Below are 15672 nucleotides of genomic sequence, written 5' to 3'. Positions count from 1 at the left end.
CTGTTTGATTGTACACTAGAAAGGTAGATATCTAGTTGCAGCTTAATAGACAGATTGATAGGTTGATTGACAAACACACCCCGATCAGGAATAACATTCTGACCACCTCCTTGTTTCTACGCTCATTGTCCATTTTATCAGCTCCACTTACTATATAGGTGCACTTTGTAGTTCTACAGTTACAGACTGTAGTCCATCTGTTTCTCTGATACTTTGTTAGCCCCCTTTTACCCTGTTCTTCAGTGGTCAGGACCCCCATGGCCCCTTACAGAGCAGGTACTATTTGGGTGGTGGATCATTCCCAGCACTGCAGTAACACTGACGTGGCGGTGATGTGTTAGTGTGTGTTGCGCTGGTCTGAGTGGATCAGACACAGCAGTGCTGCTGGAGTTTTTAAACACTGTGTCCACTCACTGTCCACTCTTAGACACTCCTACCTTGTCAGTCCACCTTGTAGATGTAAAGTCAGAGACGATAGCTCATCTGCTGCTGCACAGTTTGTGTTGGTCATCCTCTACTCCTTCATCAGTGGTCACAGGACGCTGCCCACAGGATGCCATCCACTTTCTCTGCTGCCCACCGCGCCATCAGCTCTGGCATGTTGGCTGCTCGTATGTACTGGAGCCTTGCCTCTGCTGCTGGTGAGTGATCTGACCTGGACGATGGTTGCCTTCCAGATGTTTGATGTGCCTCTTTTGGTGTGCTCGAGTACACGAACTGCTCTGTTGCTCGCTGTGGCACTACCACACCAAAGCCTTCAACGGTTCCACTTTCACCGGCCTCCCTCTCACCAGCACCACCGTTGCGCATTGCCACACTGGCCCGACTTCAAGCCTCGCTGTTCCGGTACTTTGTCGTCAAGCCCTCTCACTAGGTCATGTGCCCCTCAGAGCCTCGCAGCACTGTCCTCACCATCGCAGGCTCAGGCCTATTTTGCCACCTGCCTTGAAGTTCTTTGTAGTGCAGTTCCACTCCAGTCCCACTTCTGACACCAATGTAGCATCAGCATAGAGTAACACACAGGAGGCCATGATTCCACCACGAGAAGTACTTAAACACCAGGGCAGAAAGGCATGTAAACACAAACCCATTGTGGAGGTCATTACTTGCGACAGGCTTCACCCTCACGATAGACCGACCCCCAACACAAAACACACTAACTAAACCCACATCCCGACACACAGCCAGCAACCAGAAAGTTGTGGGCCCCACACTTTTAAAAAAGATGGTTATTCAAGGGTTCTTTCATAAACAGAATGGCTCTATGTAGAACCATGAACACTCCAAGAACCACTTGCATGGTTAGAGGTTTCTCTGCATGGTGAAATGGTTCTTCAGATTGATGGAGCGTTTGTTGTATATGGTTCTATATAGCGCCAAAAAGGGTTCTGCTATTATTACCGTGTCCAGCTTGTAACAATAGAAGAACCCTTTTTGGTGCTATGTAGTACCACTTTCAAGATTCTATACAGAACCATAGAAACATTCTCCATCTATCTGAAAAACCATTTCACCATGCAAAGCACCATTCAGTCATGCAAATTGTTCTTTGAGTGTTCATGGTTCTATATAGAACCATTGTCTTTACTGAAGAACCCTTGGAGAACCATCGTTTTTAAGAGTGCAGGTGTCCTAGATTGGGCCAGGGATATTTCTAACAGTGTTAATGGTATTTTTTGCAGATCTTTAGGCGTCTCTGTGTGTCTGATTGGACCGTCTGTTCTAATCTAATGACTGTGAAAACCAGCTATTGTCCTTTGACGGCCTCATGCTGACCTGGTAGAGGGAAACTGGAGCAGCAGACTGAGCATGTCTGTCTGTCTGCCTGTCTCAGACTGTCTCCGGATTGGTTGCTCTTGCTGTTTTATGGCTTATTTGGTATTTTTTAAATAATTAATAGCAAAATAACTACAGGAAGGCCAAATTATATGCCTTCATAGAGGAAAATCAAACAAAAAATGTATATAAGATCTCCAGCATCAGTCAAAAATGGAGATATTTGATCTAATATATGTTTTCTGATCATTTCAAAGACAATTTCATTTAATGGCTGATGCTAAAATGCTTGAATTCTGTTTCAAATAGAACTTGAAAAGACATATAATGTGAGAAAAATAGGGGAAAATGAGAAACAAGGAAACAGGAAACGTTTAAATGTTTGGTGTTTATGTTTATGTAGGTTATGATTCTTTGTGCTGCTGATTCTGCAGGATTTCCAGCCAGGCGCTCTGATCTGCTCGTGGGAGCGTTTCATCGTGCAAGATGAAAGATTTAAACATGACAAGAACCTCAAGAAGACCACGCCCACATCATCTCCTCACAGACCTGCTTTAGAACATACAGCTGAGTGAACCATTTTTCAGCCACAGCTGTTTATACACAGTCCCACATTTCAGGGACCAAAAGTAAGTTGGTACATTAAGGGTAACTCCACCAATTTTCTCCATAATTAAATGGTTATGAGTTGTTCAGAGTGGTTTGGTGTGAAATGTTTTGTTCTGGAGAAACTTACAGAAACTTACGTCCACCTCTAAAAAAAAAATGTTGGATCATTCTCAGCACTGCAGTAACACTGACGTGGTGGTGGTGTGTTAGTGTGTGTTGCGCTGGTCTGAGTGGATCAGACACAGCAGTGCTGCTGGAGTTTTTAAACAGCTCAGTGTCACTGCTGGACTGAGAATAGTCCACCAACCAAAAACATCCAGCCAACAGCGTCCTGTGACCACTGATGAAGGACTAGAGGATGACCACCACAAACTGTGCAGCAGCAGATGAGCTATCGTCTCTGACTTTACATCTACAAGGTGGACTGACAAGATAGGAGTGTCTAATAGAGTGGACAGTGAGTGGACACAGTGTTTAAAAACTCCAGCAGCACTGCTGTGTCTGATCCACTCGTACCAGCACAACACACACTAACACACCACCACCACGTCAGTGTTACTGCAGTGCTGAGAATGATCCACCACCCAAATAGTACCTGCTCTGTGAGGGTCCATGGGGGTCCTGACCACTGAAGAACAGGCTAAAAGGGGGCTAACAAAGTATCAGAGAAACAGATGGACTACAGTCTGTAACTGTGGAACTACAAAGTGCACCTATATAGTAAGTGGAGCTGATCAAATGGACAATGAGTGTAGAAACAAGGAGGTGTTCCTAATAAAGTGCTCAGTGAGTGTATATTTTCTACCACACACCTTTATGAGGTGTTAGAGCTGAAAAACACTTTTATGAATTTATGATTCAAATCAGAAAACAACACAAAATGATCTGCTTTTCTCTTAAATCAATTAACAAACACTCGTGCATCCTTAATTATTTTGTATTGTTCATATATCATACACTGTTAGAAATAAAGGTACATTTTCCGTTCATCAAGGTACAAACAGTGTAAATGTTCCCTCAAAGCTCCAACAGTGGTTTTAAGGTCTGATTGTGAACCTTAAATAAGTTTCTCCAGGTGAAAAGTTCGTATTTGTACCTTTTCATAACCGAATGTTTTAAACAGAACAGTAATAAAAGCCTGGAGACGAGACGGGGTGTGTGGAGTCAGTACAGCTTAGAACATATCATTTCAGTGGATTATGGTTCAGTTATGTTCCCTGACTGAAGGTACTGAGACGGACTCTAGAGGGTCCCACCCCAGTGATGAGAGGGGAACTGACCCAGTGACAGTTTAGTACCTTTATTTCTGAGAGTGTTTCCCTGTGGTGCTACAGCAGGTCAAACTGTGTATAATAATTGATGCTGTAGTGTTTTGCTCTTTTGTCACAGATTAATTCTCACAGATACACATAAAACAAACCTAAACAGGTTTATTCTCACAAATAATAAAGATAAATAGACATTTTCCATAAATAAAAGCAAAAAAATTAAATATATGCTCACAAATAACACAAACCTACATATTTATTCCCGCAAACAATATTATCATATTTATTCCCACAGATTATAAAGGATAAAGATTATAAAGATTAATAGATACATTCTCACAAACACGGTTTTTGCACTATGCAAAGATTTACACTTAAAAATGATGGTTCTTTAAGGGTTCTTCAGTAAAGAAAAGAGTTCTATATCAAACCATGAACACTCACAGAACCCTTTGCACAATTAAAGGGTTCTTCAGGTTGATAGAGAATTGGTTGAATATAGTTCTATACAGAATGTAGGGTTCTATATAGCACCAAATGAGGTTCTGCTACTGTTACAATGTCAAGCTTGTAATAATAGAAAATGCACTTTTGGTGCAACATAGAACCATTTTCAGGTTCTATATAGAACCATCTACAACACATTCTCCATCAATCTGAGGAACCAGTTCACCATGCAAAGAATCACTTAATCATGCAAAGGATTCCTTGAGTGCTCATGGTTCTATATAGAACCATTTTCTTCACTAAAGAACCCCTTGGAGAACCATCGTTTTTAAGCGTGTACTCATTACTTTAGTTCCATGTTACTCTGTGCCAAATCATTTCACTATATTGGCAGATAACTTTGCATTTTTCAAACATTATATTGTAAAAGAAGCACAAATATCTACCAATGTAGTGAGATAACTCAGTTTAATAAAATTACTGAAGTTAAATATGACTTTAAATAAATAATAGTCTTATAATATTAAGATTAAAAATCCAAAAAAATGAGAAATACCAGATATATCGACTAAATTTCAGATTTAACTGCATCCAATGGGCCCATTCCTGCTTTTTGTCTCCATCACTGAATTCCAATAAATAACGAGCCTAAGCGGCCCAGGTACGTTTCGCCGGAAGCCCCGCCTATTTTGACCATATTTGGCGATTGCGCTGAAGTCCCGCCCCCTTTGCCTTACTTGGTCAGGGCTCTAAGTTTTGATTGGCGGCTCGCTGCGGCCGCTGATTGGCTGAGACATGGCGGAGCTCCCACAGGCTTTCTGGACAACACTTGGAAGAGTGACACGACTTTTCTGGAAAACTGTTTTAACTCGGTGTTTTTAACAATGCAGTAGGTCAGAGTGAAAGTTTAGTGGCGGATGGACGAGTCCGGGGGTGTTCTGATGGGGGAAAAGCGGCACAATGTGAGGATTTCGTGAAGAGAAAGGCGCTACTTTGTTTCTTTACTGGCTTCAAGTGAACAGTGTTGGGTAACAAATATGGCTACTGGAGTCTCTGGAGCTGCGAGATGGAGAGAGGCTCTTATCTGGCTTTTCATGACACCGTCCCCTCTTCAGCTCGGTTTATAGTGTCATCTGGAGGAAGGTGCTGGAAGGGAGGCTTCTTTTATGTGGTTCTGGCTGTAGGTCCAGGAAAGGCCGGGTTGGAGGAGAAGAGATGGACCCCAAGCAGAAGGAGCTGATGGAGGAGTGGAGCCACAGACTGGTGGAAGGGGAGCAAGTCGTGGACAGAGGTGAGGAGAAGAAGTGATAAACCCAAATTATCTCAGTTAGGAGTAACAATACAGGCCAAACTCAGCTTAATCACAAGGAGGTCCAGGTCCTTCTTAGGTTTCAGTTTCTTGTATAACTTCAGTGGAGCTTCTTAGTCCATCCAGCATCTCGTTAGCAGCATAGAAGCTGTTTATTGGGCTCTAATCGTCTCTTTTTTGGATCTGTTTGGTCTAAAATTAAATTAAAGTGGCAGCAAAGAGGTCCAGGAGCTGAACCAACACATCAAAAGAATATTAAACCCCAATAAAGTGGTAGAAATGGGAGCTAAAGTGGACCTGAGGGAAAAGTAGATCACTTTACTCAGGAATGTAACTTGAGTAGAAGTTGTAGCTTCCAGGTTTGAAGAGTATGCAGAGCTGAGTGAATGAAACCTTAAAATCCAGTCATTAAGATGTAAACAGAGAGATTCAGAGTGGTTTGGTGTGAAATGGTTCAGATGTCTTTACAGTGGTGGTGATAGGAACCAGGGGTCGCCATGACTACAACACAAATATAGACATTTTATTTACTATCCAGAACCACCAGTGAACCAACACGAGTCTTCTGAGTTTATATGGAATGTTGATGATGGAAAATAGTGGAAAATCTGAAAATAATAAGTTTTCTTTGGGGACTATTTTGCCTCTCAACACCCTGCATGTATCCCTCCACCATGAATAGAGTTAAAAATGACCAAAATCTTCTCAAAACTATCATAAAACAGCATCTCAGTCATCAGGCAGTGAATTCATAACCATTTCATGTAGTAACTTTCTGTGAGGGAGCTTTTAGAGGTGGACGTCTGGTTCCTATCACCACCACTGTGAACAGTTCTGACTCGGTAAGTTTCTCTGGAACAGAGCGTTTCACACCAAACCACTCTGAATGACTCTGTTTACATCTTAACTGCTTAATTATGTGGAATTTTTTTAAAATTGGTGGAATTCCCCTTTAAGGTTTGTTGTACCTGAACAGGACTGTATAGGTAAAGAAACCCGATATAGAGAGAATTTACAGCAGGCTTTCTTCTGGCTGCTAGGCCAGTTTCTCAGACCTAGATTAAGCCTTAATCTAGACTCAAAGGCTAAAGAAAAAGGGGGTTTCAGTGATTCATCACCAATGACACTGCATTTTAGTCCCAGTCTGGGTGTTTTTTCCTGTCTCTATGGGAAGGAAATTTAAATGTAGTTGGTTAATATAAAAAAATTAATATTTTTAATATTAAAAAATGACTTCATAGTGTGGGCGGTTTATGACTTTAAGAGGGAAAGTGGTCAAATTTTTCACAATACATTATGATACAGTTCCTATCAGTAACATTGGGCCTCATTTACCAACATCTTCCTAGGTTTTTTCTTAAATATATTCTTGTGAGAGGTTCTATGTCAGGTTCATGACGTGTTCTTGAAGCGCAGAACTGTTCTCACCTTTGTGCTCTTGAGTGTGTGTAGATTCAGTTCTTACCTAAGAACAAATCCCAGATAAGGAAACACTGGTGAATGTCAGAATCTTTGTGAAAACTTTGTTAAAAGTGGGTTTTAAGAAGAATTTTTTTCTTAAGAACAGCTGGTAATTGAGGCCCATTCAGTCTACAGTGCTGTATTGATTTTTGTAGATATTTATTTTCCATTTAAACATATTTATAAACGCTCTCAGTGGTGGACGAAGTACACAAACCACATACTTGGGTTAAAGTAGAGACACCCAAGGTAAAATATTACTGCAGTAAAAGTAGAAGTTCCTCCTTTTAGACCTCCACTTGAGTAACAGTACAAAAGTATTCACCTTCAAATGTACTTAAGTATCGAAAGTAAAAGTACTAAAAGATTAATTATGGCTCTGATGTCCTATTATCATTTTTATAACAAGACTCTGCTTCATTAACTCATTATAGGTGAAAATACTCCAGTGTCTCTCTTGGTAAACCAGTCGTTTAACAGAGTCATTAATTAGTGACGCTGATGTCTATTAAAATTATCATAAGCACAAAACACTGAAGGCAAACAGTTTCCATCAGGTAGAACTGAGTGGCTCTGAAATCACTTTTTACAAACAAGCAAAGTTTCAGTTTAAGATTTATTTGCAAGTTTAAGTTTAATAAAAACTTTAAACTCAGATTCACAAATGAGTTTCCTTTACTAAGCTGCATCTGTAGGTCTCTGTTCATAAACATAAACTAGACAAAACTAATTTACTATAAAATGAAATGTGTTTGTATAAATTCAGAATAAAGACACGTCAGTCACAACTGCATATGTGTACATATTTCTATACTGTGGTCTGTTTACACAAAGTTAGGTTAGTTCATCATTTATGTTGAATAGACTCTCCCAAAATTTTACGCTGCTGTGCTGATGTTGAACCGTGTGCTGCACTGGGTCGGTATGACCAACAGGTCAAAACAAGCTCAAAACAAAGTGAGCGCTGTGCCCTGATTGGTGTTCTTACTTTGCTCTTCTTTTGTTTTGACATGTTACGTTTTTATACACACATAAACCAAAAGGAATGACAGATTTCTCATAATGTGGAGTAAAAAGTGAGATATTTGACTTTGAAATGTGGTGGAGTGAAAGTAAAAAGTCACCCAAAATGGAAATAATTCAGTAAAACTACTTAAGTACAGTAACGAATTACGTTGACTTCGTTACTGTCCACCACTGAACGCTGTTAAGCATATATTTAACAGAAAATGACACAGAAGCTTCAGTAGTTACCGTTTCTTTCATGTCCATCTGAAATGACTGAAGGAGATATTTCTGAGGAGGTTATATAGAAGATAATCCACTTTCATAAGGAAGAATAAAGTCAGAGGAAAATAAGTGGGGAAAAAAAGAGTTTGTGGAGTTGAATGTGAAGAGTTTGTGAATGTTTAATGTGAAGTTGCTCCCTGGCGACCGATGTACTGCCTCTGCGGCCAAAGGCAGCTTACAATAAAGTTCTGGCAGCGTCTGAAATTGTGGTCCAGAATCTCGCGGTGTGACCGCAGCTACCACATGTTACAAAGAAACTCATGAAGGGCAGCTTGGAATGACGAGTGTGCACGCGAGAAAGAGAGAGAGATGATAGACGAAGGCGAAAACTTTATTACTCACAGGTTTAAGATTATTGATGTTATTAGTTTGGCTTTCAGTTCACATACAGAGTGACCCGCTGCCACATAGTGGACAGAAAGATTAGCTCACTGACCTGAAGCTCACTTTGGGGAATGACCGTTCCATGTAGCCCTTTTACCCCCAGCCAAGAACAGCTAAAGCCTTTGGTTCTTAGCCAATTAGGGCTTTTTCAGACAAAGCATCACCAGTGTTTAGAATCATTGATGTATTTTTAATATTTGCGCTCGATTTCATGCCACGTTTACAAGAACCGAGTGCTGGATGTTTCGCTGCCTCTGTGCTGCGGGTTTAATAAAACAGGCAAATTCAGTTATAGTACATGATATCAACTCCCAAATCAGCCCAAATTGCAGAGCGCACTGAAACTACCCAGTCATATTTCAGACAGAGGTCTGTATACAGCTGCAGACCTGCACACGTTACTGACGGGATGTCAGCGTTTTCAAAAAGTTCAAAAAGCACTAAAAACGCAGTTTTAAAAAATCACCACATTTGGAGAGCGTTTTCAAAAAATCTTTATTTTCAGTGAAAGAAAACGCTGCTGTTGTGTGGATTGGAGGCCAAAACACAGACAAAATAACTACATTTTCAGAAATAGCTGGACACGTCTGGACTAAGCCTTTATGGACTGATAAGTCTACATTTTTAATTGAGATTAATTGGATTGTGAGAAGCTGAAAGTGCAAAACCAACCTCTGAAGGTCTTTTCACCCCGGGAAAAGCACGTGGCAAGTTTTGAAATTTAATACTGTCTTTCACGCCGAGTCTGAAACCGATGGACTGCGACGCTGCGTAGTTTTTAATCGGACCCTGCTTGATTTTCGCTGTTTAACTGATGCATTAAAATTAGGCTGACCAGTCAGAGCTCGGTTGTCATGGTTGCAGCCCAAAAAGATGTGCATCACATACGACAAGCAACACACTGACTGTTAAAATGCGGAGGTTAAAGAAATGATATGGTGGACCAAAGCTGAATGGCTGGGAATTTGTCTTTTTTTTGTAGCTGACGATGTTAAAAAACCTTCTGAAATCTCTGCAACACATTTATGAGAAAGAGAAGAGGGTCGATGTTCTTCGTTTGCTCTTTTTTAACGAGAGGAGCGGCAAGCAGAAGCCGAGCCTCCCCCAGTGAGATGAAAATAACTTTGGAGTTCAGCTCCTGTATGAGGCGGAGGAGCTCCACACGTTCTTGTCTCTTCTATGCAGTTCTGTAGAACCCAGTGTGAGGCTTAAAAGAAAAATGGTGAGTTCATCCTCGCTGCTGCTCCCGCGTTTTCAGAATAAAAACTCATCAGACGTGGTTTGAAGGTCCAACTACTTTAAAAAACGCGTTTGTTATTTTATCCAAAAAATTGTACTTGGTGTGAACTTTGGAGGTGTGTCTGCAGATTCTTTGGGAAACTGAAAGTGAGGCTCCGGAAAAAAATGGAAGCTGGAATGAAGGGAAAGAGTCAAACGCCGAACAGATTAGATTTAGTTGTTGAGGCTTGTGTGTAGTAGAGGTCTGTTTTTTCAGTCCTGCTTCCACAGAAAATCAGAATCTTTTGTCCCACCCGCCCAGTTCCATGGGGAACAAGGAGAACTGACATCCAATATCTGACACAGTCTATTCATAAATACTTTATTCTTTGTTGAAATATCACAGCGATCGTGGTCATCAGGCTCACAGAGCAGGAATTAAACGGTTATTTTTTGTGTTTTGCTGGGCAGCTCAGGCACCTCCTTGTTCCTACGCTCATTGTCCATTTTATCAGCTCCACTTACTATATAGGTGCACTTTGTAGTTCTACAGTTACAGACTGTAGTCCATCTGTTTCTCTGATACTTTGTTAGCCCCCTTTTACCCTGTTCTTCAGTGGTCAGGACCCCCACGGACCCTCACAGAGTAGGTACTATTTGGGTGGTGGGTCATTCTCAGCACTGCAGTAACACTGACGTGGTGGTGGTGTGTTAGTGTGTGTTGTGCTGGTCTGAGTGGATCAGACACAGCAGTGCTGCTGCAGTTTTTAAACACCTCAGTGTCACTGCTGGACTGAGAATAGTCCACTAACCAAAAATATCCAGCCAACAGCCAAGGTAGGAGTGACTAATAGAGTGGACAGTGAGTGGACACAGTGTTTTAAAAACTCCAGCAGCACTGCTGTGTCTGATCCACTCGCACCAGCACAACACACACTAACACACCACCACCACGTCAGTGTTACTGCAGTGCTGAGAATGATCCACCACCCAAATAGTACCTACTCTGTGAGGGTCCATGGGGGTCCTGACCACTGAAGAACAGGGTAAAAGGGGGCTAACAAAGTATCAGAGAAACAGATGGACTACAGTCTGTAACTGTAGAACTACAAAGTGCACCTATATAGTAAGTGGAGCTGATAAAACGGACAGTGAGCGTAGAAACAAGGAGGTGGTCATAATGTTATGCCTGATCTGTGTATGTAGGGGGGTCCTGCAGGAATCTACGGGAGTGCGGACCTCTAATCTGTAATTTTCTGTGTTTTGTTGAAAAAGTACAGCACAAGATCACACAGCTTAATGACGTTAGCTACAGTAAGGAGTTAACTGTACGTATTAAAGACCTCCTGCTCTGCTCACTTTTGGGTTTTTCCAGCTCTAACAGACCTGATTCACCTCAGCAGGTAATTATTAAACTCTTATTAAGCTGACTCAGGTGAGCAGGGTCTGTTTCACAAAGCAGGATTTCGTGCTTAGTCAGCAAACTTCAACTTAGTTTGATCTAAACCTGGATTTTTTCTTTCACCCTGACCAATCTGACCAATCAGGGACGGCCTTCTGCCGGAGATCGACCCCTCAGGTTACTTTCGTCATAAACGTCATACTTTAATGTGCCCAAGAGGTTTAAAGGGGAATTCCACTGATTTTTCAAAATTCCTCCATAATTCAGTGTGTGAGATGTAAACAGAGAGATTCAGAGTGGTTTGGTGTGAAATGGTTCAGATGTCTTTACAGTGGTGGTGATAGGAACCAGGAGTCGCCATGACTGCAACACAAATATAGACATTTTATTTACTATCCAGAACCACCAGTGAACCTACACGAGTCTTCTGAGTTTATATGGAATGTTGATGATGAGTAAATAAGGCAAAACCTGAAATATTTGTTTTTGGGGGGACTTTTAGGGCTGGACAGTATGACAATATCATTACCATGATAAATTGCTTCTCAGTACAATACAATATGCTAATCTGTACATATTGTATATATCATCAGGACTTGTAGAACACTGACCAACTGCATGTTTCATTATAAGAAGAGCAAAATTAGTCCTGCTTTAACTGTTTAAATATTCCATAAAAATCAGTTTTCACAGGTTTTTGATAGCATTTTTTCAATGTAGCACTGCTGGTTCTTTTTTTCTCTGTTCCAACTAATCAAATGTATAAAAAAAAATATATATCATGACATATCATGTATCGTGAAACTTCTTGAAGTATCACGATATTAAATTTTTGCCATATCGCCCATCTCTAGGGTCTGTTCAGCCTCTGCTGGATTTTTACAATATATTTTAGACCAAATTCGTCCAACTATCGTAAAACAATGTCTCAGACATCAGACAGTGAATTCATAACCACCCCATGTAACAACTTTCTGTGAGGGATCTTTAGAGGTGGACGTCTGGTTCCTATCACCACCACTTTGAACAATTCAGAGTTAGTAAGGTTCTCTAGAACAGAGTGTTTCACACCAAACCACTCTGAACGACTCTGTTTACATCTTAACCATTTAATTATGCAGAAAATTGGTGGAGTTCCCTTTTAATCGCAGGCTAAGCATCTGAACCTGGGTTAACAGAGGACTTTGTTAACTGTGGTTTTAAAGGACAGGCACTGGAAAGCACTGGGCTAGAGGTTACTTGCAGGAATGCAGTGCTTTGCGGCTTTGCAGAAACGACATCTGGAGCATTAATTGTGGTCAACCGACTGAACATACCGAGAGAGAAAGGGGGGTAGCGTTGGGGGGGGGGTTCTTGGGACAAGTTGCTTACAAAAATTAGAGCTGTGTAGACTAAGACCCCTGCAGGATCAGCCTCCTAACAGTCCAGAGCAGGACGTTTGCATGCTGCACACACTAAGGAGGGAGATTAGGCTCCGTGTGTTCGGCTCATACTCAGACATGATGAAACACACTCGAGATTTAACCACATGACAACATGCAGAGATTATTCAGAATAGCTCCAGTTCATCAAATAATGCAGCTCAGGACAGCAGTATAGATTTGTATAACTGATTCCACCAAGAGCAGCTCCTGCAGAGTGAGATGATAAAGGGGAATTCCACAAATTTTTCAAAATTCGTGCATAATTAAACGGTTCAGATGTAAACAGAGTCGTTCAGAGTGGTTTGGTGTGAAACGCTCCGTTCTAGAGAAACTTACCGAGTCAGAACTGTTCACAGTGGTGGTGATAGGAACCAGACGTCCACCTCTAAAAGCTCCCTCACAGAAAGTTACTACATGAAATGGTTATGAATTCACTGGCTGATGACTGAGACACTGTTTTAGGATAGTTTTGAAGAGAATTTGGTCAGAATCCTATCCGGCCCGCAAAAGTATTTATTTTCCATTCATATTAGCCCGTTTTATAATGCACTGCACCACAGTCCCCAGCATGCACTGCAACAGAATGTGCGCTCTGACTCTTCTACCCCAACAGCAATCTATGGTGCAGCGTTTCCACCTCAAAGTTCTACTATTATCTCTATTCCACACCAGTCATACCACCGAAAATGCGTTTCAGCTGCAGTTCAACCAACATAAACATTTAACGTCAGCTCAGCAGCTCAGAAACTGAGACTATGGTCCCAGTCCCATTTCTCATTTTCATCCCTACCCCTTGTTTTCGAGTGTCACCCTAACCCCTTGGAACTGAGTTACAGGGTAGTGGTTGAAATCTTCCCTCTGAAATGGGACCCTCAAATAAAAAGAGCATCACTTCATTAACAGCTACCAGCGCTGCTCTGTAGGCGACCCTGCCAGTCTGCAGTGACAGCAGAGGAGGGTAAAGTTTCAGCTCCTCACTGCTGGGCTTTAGTTACATTTAGGGCATCATATGATCTTCAAAAATAATGGTCCATGCCTAATTCTTTTGAAGCTGAAGTCAGATATTTGCTGCCTTCTTGTTTAAATTTTCCTGTTCCACCTTAAATGGTGCAGCGGTTCTGATGCCTGAAGCACCAGAATGTAACTGCTGCACCATTTAAGGTGGAATGTGAAGTTTAGCCAGGTAGCTACCGAGACACTGGTTCACTACTACTAATACATTACATTGAAACAGCAATAAACTAAGACAATACAGTGGTTATCGTAATTTCTTAACAGAGAAAATTCTCACATTTGTGTGTTTCTTTGGTCTCTTGTTCTCCATCTTACCGGTTTTTCTTTTTTTCTCATAACTCTCTGTTTGGAGTCTCTGAAAAAACCTCTGTTTGGAGGGTCATGTAGCCCCAACACTTCACCCTACCCCTCTATCTCAACAAGAATCGGGACACCCCACCCCTAGACGTGAACGTGCAGAACGGAGGGCTCAGTGGTAGGGGCGAGGGGTGGGCTAAAGTCTTAATGAACTTGCAGCAAAGAAAGGATGCCAGGTGTTTAGATCAGCAGATGGGTAGGTTTAAAAGACGGAGCTGCTGGGGACGTTTAAATTTTGAATATTTCAAGGTCTCCTGAAAAGCGTTTGCATTTTACTGTTGAAGTTTTTGCATATTTTGAATCAACAATGGCCAGTTCTGGTTATAGCACTGCATTAATTAATAAAAACGTAATATGGCCCTTTCAGTGGTTGAGTTTGACACCCCTGCTTTAAGGGAAAGATCTGCTTGCAGATGAATGAATGGTGAAGGATCTGCTATATGGACTGTCCTGCTAATGGAGGGGAAACCAAAATAGGACAGGCATTAAGCGGCTCTGCCAAATGGAGCAGAATTAGTCAATACTATTAAAGGTGTAAAGCGCTAATGACGCTCAACCGTCACCGTTCAGATGATGTTAAGTGGTTATTTGCAACGTCATATGTCCAGACGTATGTGGAGCAGATAGACTGACCGTGCTGTGTCCAGTAGCTCCAGGCATTTTCAGTACATCTGGCTGGAAATGGGTTACTAAGTGACCATGGCTTTGGTGACCCAACTGACCGCAGCCCTTATTGAGCCCCTGTTGAGATTATAGATTCTATTCCCTCTTTTCTTTTTTTTTCTTTTTTTTGAATTTGTACCCAGTTTTTCCCTCCAGTTTTGCTGTAGCCAGTCCTAGGGATACACACCGGTCCAAATCATCAGCATTGGAGAGATGTTCAGATTTGGCCGATATTTTAAACCAGTGTTTAGTGATTTATTTATTTATTGAGAAGAATGTTTAGGTGACACTGGATGACCGTACTAAAAATGCCTTTTGTTCATTTTACTACTTTTATGCCTCTACAGAATAAAATTCACTTTCTCCTCAATGCTAATCCAGGTGGATTTTCTTGCTTATATTTTTCATCTAAGTAGGGCTGAACGTTTTGGCAAAATTTTTCTGACCAATATTGCAATCACGATTTAAATTAATTGTTTATAATTGAGGTATAAATTCAAGTATGGGGCTTTTTTTGGCGAAGAAGATAAGCGTGTATGTTTCTGGCTTACGACTTGAACTGTTAACACGGTGCGCCAGCCTTCATGATTATGATGTCACAGCAGTTCACAAGCTCCATGTTATTAGGTCAGATTTCACTACTTAAAACTAGCATCATATCAACGCTGGTAATAGTAGACTGTAAGACTGCAATAAAAATTGCCGCTCTTGCAATTTAGAAATTGCACTCTTTCAAATTACGATTTTGGTATATGAACAATTTATTTTTCATCCCTACGTTTGAAGTAGCTGCTCCCCAAATCTGCTGTTAAACTCGGTTGTCAGCATGATGGCTGTGGAAAAAAAGGTCTGAATGACTGAAACTGCAAACCTCCAAGCAAAATATGCCTGTATTAGAGCTCAGACACACCAAGCCAGTGAGGAGGAACGAGTTCCAGCTCAATCTGGCTGATCACCACTTTCCATCAGCTTAGCGCGTTGTCTCCAGAGATCCTCCTCCAGGGGGAGACGGCAATCCTTGGTGTCGGAAGCGTAACGGGGTGCTAGCAG

The 15672-nt window shown here is 41.4% G+C and overlaps 1 protein-coding gene across 1 annotated transcript in view; it reads left to right on the top strand.

Moving 5' to 3' along the window:
- The first annotated feature begins 4895 nt into the window (after positions 1–4895).
- Positions 4896–15672, top strand: part of LOC118809004 (disks large homolog 5-like) — a 73500-nt gene continuing 62723 nt past the window's right edge. The window contains 1 exon segment of the mRNA XM_036571915.1: positions 4896–5391. Coding sequence (XP_036427808.1) covers positions 5316–5391 — 76 coding nt within the window. The 5' untranslated portion in view covers positions 4896–5315.

Source organism: Colossoma macropomum, unplaced genomic scaffold (genome assembly GCF_904425465.1).
Source record: "Colossoma macropomum unplaced genomic scaffold, Colossoma_macropomum, whole genome shotgun sequence".
Lineage (NCBI taxonomy): Eukaryota > Metazoa > Chordata > Actinopteri > Characiformes > Serrasalmidae > Colossoma > Colossoma macropomum.
This window is presented reverse-complemented; position numbering and strand designations above follow the sequence as displayed.